Raw genomic sequence first — 14,230 nt, forward strand, 5'->3', positions numbered from 1 at the left:
TGTCCAGCTACAAAACAGAGTGTATTGTGGCACTTAAATGTATAGGTGGTTGAGGTAGAAGTAGCGTCACCCCACCGCCCCAACGCATGTTTCGTCAAACTTCCTCATGTAGGTGTATTTATTTAATATGTCTCCACATTCTATAGCAGTTTCTTGCTTCTAATATATGTGGTCTTTATTCATTATTTTTTTTGCGTAATAAAGTTATTGTTTGGCTATGATATACTCTTTTTTGGGGCTTTTAATTCTATGCCTACATATTTTGAAGTTATTTTGTTATTATCTGAGTTGCAGCCATTGGTACCTACGCTGGACTGGGTTCGCAGTGTGAACTTTCTGCATTGTTGGCCCAGGTCTTCCATAGATTAAGTCTCGCTATGTAATAGGATAATGGTGTCCCATCACCACTGCATTATGTTGTAGCTGTTGGTTAAAGATATGGTAATATTTAGGTTCACCTCAACATGTTCCTAATGGGGGAAACTGCTGTCTAGTCAAAAATGAAGTATGTCCATAGACATCATTGGCTGTTTGGATGTTCTTATGGTAAACTTTTCACAAAACACAGGCGGTTGACTTAGTTTATGCACATTTTCTCTTAATAGAGGAAGAGGACTAGAACTACCTATAGGAAGTAGCAATCTTAAACGGCAATATCAACCCTATTTAGCTGGGTGAGAGGCGTCTGACCGGCATCCAAGGGGTAACGTTTCTCCTTGTGGAGAGTGACATGTCAAACCTGACATGCCAAGATGAGGAGAGTTTTAGGCCTTGCAATGCTCCTCTGGGAAATATGCAAATTATCTCTTCAGAGAGGAAGAGAAGTACAACTCTAGTGTCACCTATAGGAAGCAGGAATCCTAAGTCAATATAATGAGCCTTGTCACATGACATAGGCACTAGAGGTCAAGTCCTCTTCCTCTCTGAAGAGACAATTTGCATATTTCCCAAAGGATCATTGCAAGGCTTAAAAGTCTCCTCACCTTGGCATGTCAGGCTTGACATGTCACTCTCCGCAAGGAGAAACGTTACCCGTTAGTTTTTTTACATAAATCCAATGGTTCTGGTGGTTTGGACAAGATTTACAGACACTATGGGCAGCACGATGGCTCAGTGGTTAGCACTGCAGCCGTGCACGCTGGGGTCCTGGGTTCAAATCCCACCAAGGACAACATCTGCAAGGAGTTTGTCTGTTCTCCACCATGATTGCGTGGGTTTCCTCCAGGTTCTCCTGTTTTCTCCCACATTCCAAAGACATACTGATAGGGAATGTAGATTGTGAGCCCCATCGGGGACAGTGATGATAATGTGTGCAAACTGTAAAGCGCTGCGGAATATTTTAGCGCTATATAAAAATAAAGACTATTTTATACTTTTTACCTTTTGTTCTTTACATTCATGTAAAATAAAAATATATATAGAACTGTTCCTATTAATATTTTTAGGAGTTTCGAGAATAACTTGAACACGTACAAACTCCTCTCCCATAAGAAGAATATATCCGAACTTCCAAAGGTAAATTATTTTTCTATATCACTATAATACATTCACAAGAAAAGCAAAAGTGTACACAGTGTGAGCAGATGGCAAATTTAGTGACCTAAGGCAACGGTCAAAGACTGGAGGTTCCCAACCAAATCCATAAACTTAAAGAGAACCTGTCATCACGATTTAACCTTGTAAAATAAAGGTATGGCCATAATGGTGCTGCTGTTATACTGATTTAATGGCTATCTGTAGTGATTAAATCCATTGCCTGGTTCTTATTTAATTCACTTTTGAGGTTTTGGTGCAATAGCCTCTTCGAGCATTGGGCGGGACTGTGGGGTGGGACTGTGGGTAAGGTTTTTGCCTGTGTTGTAACCCCTCCCCTTTTGTTGCTTGCCGTGAGCGGCGTCTGTGTGCGCATTCATGTCCCAGCATTCTTCACCAAAGTGGATCCAGAGGCGGTGGATGCTCAGATTAAACTCCGGCGGTCTCCATGAAAACGGTACCGATGACGGCGTATGCAGAGATTGAGATCTTGGCTCGTCATTGAGCCGAGGTCCCAGTCTGTGCATGCGCAGTCACAGGCGCCATTTTACTGGACACCGCCAGAGGTTAATCTGAGCATCTTTCGCCTCAGGCACTATTTTGGTGGAGAACGACAGGACAAAAATATGTACAAGCAAGGTGACATTAACCCATTATTATTAACCCATCAGCCACCGCTAAAGGCCATGGGAATAGAGGCTAAGTGCCAGGAAAGGCGCATCTTATAGATGCGCTTTTTCTGGGGTGGCTGGGGGCAGATTTTTTTAGCCGGTGGGGGGCAAAAACAATGGTCCCTCTCTAGGCTATTAGTATCTGCCCTCGCTCACTGGCTTTCCCTCTCTGGCGGAGAAATTACCACGGGAGCCCACGCAATTTTTTTTTTACGAATTTACCCGTTAATTTATCACCTATATCCTAGTCTAATTATTAGTCAAAGACATATAAAAAACTTAATGAAATGAAATGGTTTACTGTATGTAAACCATGTGTCATTTCATGTCTGGTTTTGTATTGATTTTACAGAAGCCGGCAATTGATTTAGCAGCTATTCTGCAGAACTCTATGAACTATAAATATATATATATGTCTCAATAAAATGTGTGTGTCTATATATATATATATATATATATATATATATATATATATATATATATTCTATGTGTATATATCTATTCTTTAATTTGTGTTTTTAACCTGTCATTGGGCTCCATTATATGTCCATTTTGCAAGCCGGCGAGACAATCTCGTCATACGGATGCCATACAGATGTCAGACGGATGCTTACATGCGAGAAAATCGCATCCTCGAAAGATAATCGGATGACATACGGATCACTGTTCATGAAACATTTGTGCGATTCTGGTCCGTGATAAACGGACCGATGTTTTTTTTAAAAATGTGCTCATTGAATACATCCGGAATCGCCGCATCGTATCCATAGAGTAGGCTATTTACCTTGCAGAGACTGAGCGTCTCCGCAAGATAAACAGACATGCTGCGGTCTAAAAAGACGCGACACATGTCCGGATACACATGGCCGCCGGATGTGGCCCTGCACGCATAGTGGAGATGGGATTTCATAAAATCCCCTCCACTATGCTGTAACATCTGTACGTTGCGGATTGAACGCTGCGGCTGTACGTAGCGTTCAACCCGCAGCTAATCCGGATGCAATCCGGCAAGTGGAAACATACCCTAACACAGATTTAGACAGATTTGTGAACAACTAGAACCAAGAAAAACTACCAAGTTATCAAATCCAAAATTTTATTGAAGACACCACGACAGACTGAATAAAAGGTTACACATTTAAGAGACGATCGGGCATGCACTAAACTTTACAACTTTTTTTCAACCAGAAAACTGGTGTAGATAGCTTATAATTTTCACCTATGGTCACATTTTATCAGTTAACTATCAGCAGTCAGTGTGGGGCGATCTTACACTGCGTACTATATGTACACAGAACTTAAAAACAGTTGTCCAAGAGTTTAAAAAATGGCATACTGGTTAATTCTCTGCCGCTCCATCGCCTTCAGTTTGGTGCTCCGTGGCAATCCTAATTTAGAAGAGCAGAAGGCTAGCACTCGACTCTTGTGGATGCGATGGTGATAGTGAATGGAGCCAGTGGTCCCATAAATAGTAGAATATAAAGTCACTGCACTCATAGAGGTTGAAGAGGTTTGCTTCAAGTGAATCGTTTATTACAGGTGATAGGTGAACTGACAGGCAAAAGTATATTCTGCAATCCTAATTTAGTTATCTAAGGCTAGTTTCACACTTGCGTTACCTGGCGCAGCAGACGGCCGCTGCTAAGCTCCGCCCCAGCCGCACCCCCTCCGGTCAGCTCCTCCTATGGTCGCATGATGCTGCATGCGATCAGCATACCCTATATTTAGCGTTGGGTACGCTGGTCGTGCGCTGATACACTTTTGACGGCGAATGCGCCGACGTGCGCCAAACGCACTGTTGCATTTTTGTGCACTCGGCACAGCGCCAAAAGGGCGCAAGCGCCGGCAAAATCAGGCCAGGGCACGACCAGCATATCCAACGCTTAATATAGGGTACGCTGATCGCATGCTGCGTCATGCGATCAGAGGAGGAGCTGACCGGAGGGGGCGCGGCTGGGGGTGGAGCTTAGCGGCGGCCGTGCGCTGCGCCTGGTAACGCTAGTGTGAAACTAGCCTTATTGGGATGATCTCATGTACATTCATGGGACTGTTGCAGCCAATCACTGGCCATATATGACTTGTCAATTCAAGAGGGAGGCTCCAGCCTTTTTACTTCGGTTCCCACTGCCAGCCATTGATGACTTGTCCTGCAGTGATGACATTGTGGTCATCCACTTGAATTCCGCTCCAATCATGTCATTCATGCAAGCATCATTGCTGAGGTCAGTGATTGGCTGCAGTGGTGCCATGCATTTCTGACCTGTCATCAGCAAAGCTGGATTTAACAGGCAATTTTTTTTATGGTTTATCGCATTTCGCATTGATAGTTGTGTAAAATTCTGGATGACCCGTTAATAGTAATAATAATCATAATATATAACAATATGTGACAATTCCTAGTCAGTAACCTTTTTTACTTCCTGCATTAGTAGAGTCGCAGTTTTTGAACAATATTATGAGTAATAAAAACACTTTATGAGATTTAATATCGGATTTTAGGGAGATCACATGTCTACGCGATGCTGTGTCTGTGCGGTGTTATTTTGCTTTTTGCTTTTCAGTCGGCTTTTCTTGCCATAAGTTATATATCCATTTCCATTTTTCTTACTAGAGTAACTTCAATGTGGCCGTCTTAAACGTCGGAGCTCCTGCGGCTGGAATGAATGGAGCCGTCAGATCTGCAGTGAGGGTGGGGATCACTGAAGGTCACAAGATGTTCGCTGTTAATGATGGCTTTGAAGGATTTGCCAAAGGCCAGGTAAGTATGTGAGAGAATGATAAATCATGATAAAATTCAAGCACCAAGCAACCTTGGTTTTGTGACAGGGTTATGCAATTTAACTCCTTACCGACATCGGGCGTAATAGTACGCCGATGTCGGACTCCCTCCCTTTGACATGGGCTCTGGCGGTGAGCCCACATCTTTCCCGGGACATGTCAGCTGTTTTGAACAGCTGACATGTTCCCACAATAGCCGCGGGTGGAATTGCGATCCACTCGCGGCCATTAACTAGTTAAATGCTGCTGTCAAACACAGCGGCATTTAAATGGCGCTTCCGGCAATCGCGCCTGAAATATGCACACCGGTGACCCCCGTCACGTGGTCTCCTGGAGACGTCTATGGTTGTCAGTGCCGGATTGCTGTGAGTGCCACCCAGTGGTCTGTGCTCATAGCAAGTCATCAATTCTATTACATACAGGTGATCAGATCATCGCCTCTATGTAGCAGTGCCAATCGGGCTATGGAAGCTTCTAGTCTTCTATGGAGACTATTGAAGCATGGCAAAAGTTAAAAAAAAAAAAGTGTTTAAAAATAAAAAAATATAAAAGTTCAACTCACCACCCTTTCGCCCCATTCAAAATAAAACCAAACATACACATATTTGGTATAGCCGCGTTCATAATCGCCTGATCTATAAAAAAAAAGGATTATCCTGATCGCTAAACGGTGTAGCGAGAAAAAAACTCAAAACGCCAGAATTACTTTTTTTTTGGTTGCTGCGACATTACATTAAAATGCAATAACGGGCGATTAAAAGATCGTATCTGCACAAAAGTGGTATCATTAAAAATGTCAGCTAGGCAAGCAAAAAATAAGCTGTCACCCGACCCCAGATCATGAAAAATGGAGATGTTATGGGTATCGGAAAATGGCGTGATTTTTTTTTTTATCACTTAGATAAAAAAGATCCTAGACATGTTTGGTGTCTTTGAACTCGTAATGACCTGGAGAATCATAATGGCAGGTCAGTTTTAGCATTTACTTTAGTGAACCTAGCAAAAAAGTTAAAAGAAAAAAAAGTGTGGAATTGCACTTTTTTTTGCAATTTCACCGCACTTGGAATATTTTTCCAGTTTTCTAGTACACGAAATGGTAAAACCAATGATGTCTTTCAAAAGTTCAACTCGTCCCACAAAAGATAAGCCCTCACACAGCCATATTGACAGAAAAATAAAAAAAGTTATGGGAAGGAGGGGAGCGAGGAACGAAAACCGAAAAAAGCTCCGGTCATGAAGGGTTTAATTTAATTTAAATTTGTTTATTTTTAAGATTAAAGAAATAAAGTGGGGAGATGTTGGCGGCTGGACCGGCCAAGGGGGATCTCTTCTGGGCACCAAAAGGTAATTTTCACTATGTAATTTTCTTTTTCATATCTTTTACATGAGATATAATTCCAAGATGATATTTGCTTTAGAAGCATGGCTGGGAAGCTTTACAGATAGTGCAGTAATTCAACATTTCTTTTCACATTTCAGAACTTTACCTGCAAAATATTTTGATCAAATTGCTGACCAGATACGTGCTCATAGCATCAATGCTCTGCTTGTTATCGGGGGGTTCGAGGTACATGTCTCCACTCATGAATTATTCATTTCTTTCTCTTTTCCTCATAGTTTGCATTTCCTGCTTCATTACTATTTTAAGCATATTCCTAATAATAAGGCTACATATTCAACTGGCTACCTTTAAAAAGGATCTACACTAATATATACATGAGAAATACATAAATATTATTTTATAAATGTCTGAATTTTTTTTTTAAAAGTTCCCCAAGATATTACAGGAAATTAAAGTTCCTTGGATCCTACTCTGAGCAGAATACTACTGTAGATGGAGAGTTATCGAGGGAGAGAAGTTGTCTATAACAGATAAGGAGCTGTCTATAGGAGGAGCTGTCTGCCGGTAGGCTGTCTATAGGTGGAGCTATCTGTAGATGGGCTGTCTATAGGAGGCGGTGTCTGTAGGTGGGCTGTCTATAAGAGGCGCTGTCTGCAGGTAGACTGTCTATAGGATTAGCTGTGTAGGTGGTCTGTCTATAGGAGGACCTGTCTGGAGGTAGGCTGTCTATAAGAGGCTCTGTCTGCAGGTATGCTGTCTATAGGAGGAGCTGTCTGGAGGTAGGCTGTCTATAGGAGGAGCTGTCTGTAGGTAGGCTGTCTATAGGAGAAGCTGTATAGGTTGTCTGTCTATAGGAGAAGCTGTCTGTAGGTGATCTGCCTATAGGAGGAGCTGTCTCAGGTAGGCTGTCTATAGGAGTAGCTGTATAGGTGGTCTGTCTATTAGAGGAGCTGTCTGGAGGTGGGCTGTCTATAGGAGAAGCTGTCTGGAGGTGGGCTCTCTATAGGAGGAGCTGTCTGGAGGTAGACTGTCTATAGGAGGAGTTGTCTGGAGGTAGGCTGTCTATAGGAGAAGCTGTATAGGTTGTTTGTCTATAGGAGAAGCTGTCTGTAGGTGGTCTGCCTATAGGAGGTGCTGTCTCAGGTAGGCTGTCTATAGGAGAAGCTGTATAGGTGGTCTGTCTATAGGAGGAGCTGTCTGGAGGTGGGCTGTCTATAGGAGAAGCTGTCTGGAGGTGGGCTCTCTATAGGAGGAGCTGTCTGGAGGTAGGTTGTCTATAGGAGGAGCTGTCTGTAGGTGGGCTGTCTACAGGTTGACCTGTCTGTAGGTGGGCTGTCTATAAGAGGCGCTGTCTGCAGGTAGGCTGTCTATAGGAGGAGCTAACTGTAGGTGTATGATGGTCCTCATAGCGCTCCACGCATGGTATGATGGTCCTCACAGCCCCCTACTCGTGCTATGTCGGTGCTCACAGCCCTTCACACAGGGTATGACTCTCCTCACTACCACTCACACATGGTCTTCACAGGCCTCCTATATACAGTTTGATCCCCCACAGCCCCCCACACACACTATGATGGCTACCGTTGCCTCCCACACAGTATGCTGGTCCTCACAGCCCCCTATTTACCTTATGACTGGTTGAACAGGGACTGCCAGAGGTCCAGATGTGACGTGAGGGCCGCACTTTGTCCAGGTCTGTATTCGTGTAAGTCCTTTAAAGGTGAACCTGCATTATAATTATAACATAGCCTACGAGTGCAAATTTGAGCATTTATATTAAATGATTTGCTTGTGAGTAAATCATACTGATTTTTAGCAGCCAAAGACTAAGGTCACCTCACATCGTTGATATACACAAAGCTTGTATTCCAGGAAAGCTCCTAGCAAGCTTGTGTCCTTGGGGTTACATTGGTCTCCATTTGTAGGCCGTGTTGTGAGCAGAGCCTTTTACTGTTAGTTAACATATTAAATGACAAAGCCTAACATGTTTTATCGTATCCATTTCTGTGTAACGTTAAAGGGAATCTATCACCCTTTTTTTGCCCTATCAGCTGCCGGCATTGACATCAGGGGTTTACCTACAGCATTCTGTAATGCTGTAGATAAGCCCCCAATGTGACCTGAAAGATAAGAAAAACATGTTAGATTATACTCACTGGAGGGGGCTGTCCGGTCCGGCTCCTCCCATCTTCATACGATGCAGTCCTCTTCTTCCCTTCCTGTAGTGGCTCCGGCGCAGGCGCACTGCTCTGTCCTGTTGAGGGCAGAGCAGAGTCCTGCCATGCGCAGGCGTCGGGAGAGGTCTGGCACCTGCGCACTGCAGTATTCTGCTCTGCCCTCAACAGGGCAGAGCAGTGCGCCTGCACAGGAGCCACTACAGGAAGGGAAGAAGAGGATGGCATCGTATGAAGATGGGAGGAGCTGGACCGGACCGCGACATCCATCGGACCGGACCGCCCCCCTCCGGTGAGTATAATCTAAGGGTATATGCACACGTTGCGGATTCTGCTGCGGATCCGCAGCGATTTTGGCCCTGCGGGTCGGCAGCAGATTCTGCTGCGTTGTACAGTACCTTTATTTCCTATGGAAAAAAAAAAACGCAGTGCACATGCTGCGGATTTTTTCGCGCAGTTTTGCTGCGGGTTACAATCCGCAGCATGTCAGTTCTTTGTGCGGTTTCACACCTTATCATTATGAGGTGTGAAACCGCAGGCTAATCCGCAGATGAACTGCAGGACTTTTGTGGATTTACCTGCGGATTTTCCAACAAAATCCGCACAACTTAAAAATTACTTGTGCACTTACCCTAACGTGTTTTTCTTATCTTTCAGGTTACATCGAGGGCGTATCTACAGCATTACAGAATCCTGTAGATAAGCCCCTGATGGCGGTGCTGGCAGCTGATAGGGCAAAAAAAGGGTGACAGATTCCCTTTAAGACTTATGTTTTGTCTTTAATGTTTAGTTTTCCTGTGTGTAGTGGTTCCTTCCCAGTGTATCTGTGTGCTGTGGTAGATATGGCTTCTTCCCATGGTCCGTTAATAGTTTTGAACCCCACCACCTACGACTGTGTCTTCTTTTTCCTCCTACACTGTGCTGGTGCCTCCCAGGCCTACCTGGGACTGATGGAACTGACTGTTGCCCGAGGGAAATATGATGAATTCTGTATCCCAATGGTCATGGTTCCTGCCACTGTCTCCAACAATGTGCCGGGTTCAGATTTCAGCATTGGCGCAGATACCGCTCTGAACACTATAACAGATGTAAGTTGGATGAGACTCACGTGAGTGCACTTACTTAATCCACCCACCACTATAATCCGATACTCGTGGCTTTATTTATCAGAGCAAAGAATCCACATCTACACACAACTGCTCGGCCGGGCTCCTAGCTCCTACAGATGGAGTAGACTTTAGTTAGTAGGGCGTTAGGGTGGTGACTGCACCCATGGAGCCTATTCCATATATATTATAAATCTTCTTATACATTTACATGAGAATAATCAAGATACTGATATTTCTAGATACAAAAAGCAAGCTAGGGGAAGGAAACAGTAATAAAAAAAAAACTATATCTCACAACCACTAGAATTCCACATGCACAGAAATGATCACAGAATGCTCTGCCTGCTATACCATAGGCGTAATATGCTAAGATTAGCTTTACATATTGGGCAGGAGAGCTGGTGTGCTTCGTAAGTGAAGCTAAACTATGAAGCAAGCCGATTTAAGGCGTAACTGGAATTTTTATTTTTTTATTACATAAATTGGTAGCACACATGAAAATAAGCAAGTTTCTAGTATATCTGATCAGATAAATCCGCTTCTTTCTTCTCCTGGGCTGATCTTTCACTCTCAATTCAGGGGTAAAATCTGTCTTCAGAGAAGACAGATTTTCCCATTACTGAGATAAGAAATGATAGTTGGTGCTTTTAATATTCTATAGAGAAGGGAAGAGAAGAGCTGGAGGCAGACACAGCCATTCTGCTGCAAGTTCTCCTGAAATGACTGTCGCAGTTCTCCATAGAACTATATGAGCACCAACTGTCATCTCCTTTCTCAGTAATGGAAATGTCTGTATTAACGCAAGACACATTTTAACCCTGTATTGAGAATTTTAAGGCTACGGCCACGCCATCCTGTTTTCTCTCATTTGAGAGAATCTGGTCGATTATGCTCATAACACTCTGAACAGAATGTGATCAAAGTGTGATCCAGTTTTCTCAAAAGAGGAGAAGAGGGGAAAAAAAAATATCTCCATTCAGTCCGTGAAAATCGGACCGCACTCTGATGTTGTCCAAGTGCTGTCTGACTTTTTGGACGGACCCTTTGATTTGCATGGCCAAGTGAGATCCGAATATCGGATGCAAATCGCGCGTGCTATTTTTCTACTTGGACAGACTGGGTCTGAGGAAAAGATCCAACATTTCCACGGCCCCATAGAATAACATTGGCGCAATTGTGATCCATCTGCAGAAGCCTTAACAATGAATGATCAGTTCAGAAGGAGAAAAAAGTGGACTTCTGTAATGAGAAATATCAAATGACAGTTACTCTTTCAAGGAGTATTCCAATCTCCAAGATCTTATCCCAACATATAGTAGGTGCAATAATAATAATATTAGCAAATACCTCCAATTACAACTGTAGTATAGTTCTTCTGATTCGCTATGTCGCTTACCCCTCGTGCAGGGCATTGCAGTAGTTTAGGTATCCATGGTTAGGACCATTAACAACTGACTAACTCTTACTATATGAGTGGCCGTAACCATGGATATCTAAACTGCAATGCCCCGCACATGGGGTAAACGACATTGTGAATCAGGAGAACTGTACTACATTTCTAATTGGAGGTATTAGCTAATATTATTATTGTTACACCTACAACATATTGGGATAGGATCTTGGATCTGGGAATACCCCATTAAGCTTAAGGCCGGGGTCACACTGGCGAGGAATACGGCCGAGTGAGAGGCGCTAAAAGCACGCATTAGACACGGACCAATGATTCTCTATGGGGTCTCTCACACCAGGCGTATATTTCTCATCCGTATTCTAGGCTCCGTGCCCATCGCAGCATGCTGCGATTGTCAGCGTACTACGGCCATAATACGCCAATGCAAGTCTATGGGTGCGCAAAAAATACGGATTACACACGGACCACACATGTGACTTGCGAGAAATACACACCCGGTGTCTTTTAGCAAAGCCGGCAATTCAGTGCGCTATACAGTAAACTCACACTGACAGGTTTAATAAAGAAACGAAAGGATACAGACACATATATATATATATATATATATATATATATATATATACACTCACTGGCCACTTTATTAGGTACACCTGTCCAACTGTGTGTTAAGACTTAATTTCTAATCAGCCAATCACATGGCGGCAACTCAGTGCATTTAGGCATGTAGACATGGTCAAGACAATCTCCTGCAGTTCAAACCGAGCATCAGTATGGGGAAGAAAGGTGATTTGAGTGCCTTTGAACGTGGCATGATTGTTGGTGCCAGAAGGGCTGGTCTGAGTATTTCAGAAACTGCTGATCTACTGGGATTTTCACACACAACCATCTCTAGGGTTTACAGAGAATGGTCCGAAAAAGAAAAAAAATCCAGTGAGCGGCAGTTCTGTGGCCGGAAATGCCTTGTTGATGCCAGAGGTCAGAGGAGAATGGGCATACTGGTTCGAGCTGATAGAAAGGCAACAGTGACTCAAATTGCCACCCGTTACAACCAAGGTAGGCAGAAGAGCATCTCTGAACGCACAGTGCGTCGAACTTTGAGGCAGATGGGCTACAGCAGCAGAAGACCACACTGGGTACCACTCCTCTCAGCTAAGAACAGGAAACTGAGGCTACAATTTGCACAAGCTCATCGAAATTGGACAGTAGAAGATTGGAAAAACGTTGCCTGGTCTGATGAGTCTCGATTTCTGCTGCGACATTCGGATGGTAGGGTCAGAATTTGGCGTAAAAAACATGAAAGCATGGATCCATCCTGCCTTGTATCAACGGTTCAGGCTGGTGGTGGTGGTGTCATGGTGTGGGGAATTTTTTCTGGGCACTCTTTGGGCCCCTTGGTACCAATTGAGCATCGTTGCAACGCCACAGCCTACCTGAGAATTGTTGCTGACCATGTCCATCCCTTTATGACCACAATGTACCCAACATCTGATGGCTACTTTCAGCAGGATAATGCGCCATGTCATAAAGCTCGAATCATCTCAGATTGGTTTCTTGAACATGACAATGAGTTTACTGTACTCAAATGGCCTCCTCAGTCACCAGATCTCAATCCAATAGAGCATCTTTGGGATGTGGTGGAACGGGAGATTCGCATCAGGGATGTGCAGCCGACAAATCTGCGCCAACTGTGTGATGCCATCATGTCAATATGGTCCAAAATCTCTGAGGAATGCTTCCAGCACCTTGTTGAATCTCTGCCACGAAGAATTGAGGCAGTTCTGAAGGCAAAAGGGGGTCCAACCCCTTACTAGCATGGTGTACCTAATAAAGTGGCCAGTGAGTGTATATATATATATATATATATATGTGTGTGTATTCTATGTGTCTATATCTATTCTTTGGTTTGTTTTATAAACCCTGTCATAGGGCTCCATTATATGTCCATTTTGCAAGGTGACGAGAAAATCTCGCCATACGGATTACATACGGATGCTGACATGCGCAGTATACGCAACCACACCTTGATTACGGATGACATACGGAGCACTGTTTAGGGGCCATTCATCCGTATTACGCATGTAAAATATGGACCGTACTGTGCGTCGGTTAGTGTGACCCCGGGCTAATTCAGATATCTGTGACACATGGTCCAAGTGCGGACCACCATGTACTGTCTGCCCGCAGGTCTCCTAAACCGAACTTGACAGCCTCATAGGCGTATATAAGTCTGGGTCAGGAGACTCGCGGCCAGTCCATGTATCGCAGTCCGTACTCGTACCCGCCTGATTGAGGCTTTAGAGTGAAGACTCCAAGAACTCATCATTGTGTATAAGTCATCGGCTCATTTTCAAAAATCGTTAGGGCCGATTTCCTAAAATAATATCTGAAATTGGAAATGTTCTTCTTTGCAAACTCTGATAAATAAACCCATAGGTTCCAACAGACGCAGGTAAGTATTGCATGCTGCATGCTGCCGCTTGCACTTTATTTAACCCACTCTGTTCCTTGCTGCTCATTGTCACATCATGACTGCACGTGGCTTGTAGCGTCAGCTTAGTAGACATCTAGACTGCCGGCTCCTACGTAGTGTCTATTCGCTGCAGCTTGAACGCTTGCAATCAGTAGAGTCAGTGAATGCTGCTCGGTGGTGTTCTGATGAAGTCATCCTGTAAAACCTTTTGCCTTACAAAGGAAGTGGATATAATGCTGTGAGTGTAGTGAGCGAGCTGCTCATCGGCACAGCAAAGAGCATGGAACCGTGCCGACGTTCCAGCCACGACTTCCCCAGGATCCTCCGTTACCTCTTCCCAGATACGTCAATAAGGCAGCTGTGCCGACAAGGTTACCATGAGTGATAAGCATCCGGGTCTGATCCTCTGTACAAATGTTATTTATAGTCCAAGTCCAGCCTGTTAATGACACCTCGCTTCGGTCCTGGACCTGCATTGCTGGGTTTTTTTTCAGGATTTTTTTTCTTGAGCACTGTATTTGCAAATAGTCTTTAAAGGGAACCTGTCAGGAGCTGTAGGCCACAGACACGTCCACACATAGCTTCCGCCCCATAGTGCTTGGTTCTTTCAACCTTTCATAAAACCTGTCAGGAGCCTTAGGGCCACAAACTAATCCCATGGCTTGTAGGATAGGGAAAGACAAGTTCACAGATACCGTTCTAGCCACAAATGGATATTCCATCGCTGAGAAAATCAACTATA

The 14,230-nt window shown here is 43.9% G+C and overlaps 1 protein-coding gene across 3 annotated transcripts in view; it reads left to right on the forward strand.

Annotated features, from left to right (window-relative positions):
* The window catches only part of PFKP (phosphofructokinase, platelet), a 124,746-nt gene that overhangs the window by 88,130 nt on the left and 22,386 nt on the right, over positions 1 to 14,230 (forward strand). For 2 of the 3 annotated variants that reach the window (XM_073581647.1, XM_073581645.1), the window contains exons 12-16: positions 1,446 to 1,515; positions 4,816 to 4,962; positions 6,256 to 6,326; positions 6,462 to 6,549; positions 9,434 to 9,586. In XM_073581647.1, coding sequence (XP_073437748.1) covers positions 1,446 to 1,515; positions 4,816 to 4,962; positions 6,256 to 6,326; positions 6,462 to 6,549; positions 9,434 to 9,586 — 529 coding nt within the window. The remainder of the gene's footprint in view (positions 1 to 1,445; positions 1,516 to 4,815; positions 4,963 to 6,255; positions 6,327 to 6,461; positions 6,550 to 9,433; positions 9,587 to 14,230) is intronic. The other variant, XM_073581646.1, reaches the window with a different exon arrangement.

Source organism: Dendrobates tinctorius, unplaced genomic scaffold (assembly GCF_039654945.1).
Source record: "Dendrobates tinctorius isolate UK_male_01 unplaced genomic scaffold, ASM3965494v1 ptg000070l, whole genome shotgun sequence".
Lineage (NCBI taxonomy): Eukaryota > Metazoa > Chordata > Amphibia > Anura > Dendrobatidae > Dendrobates > Dendrobates tinctorius.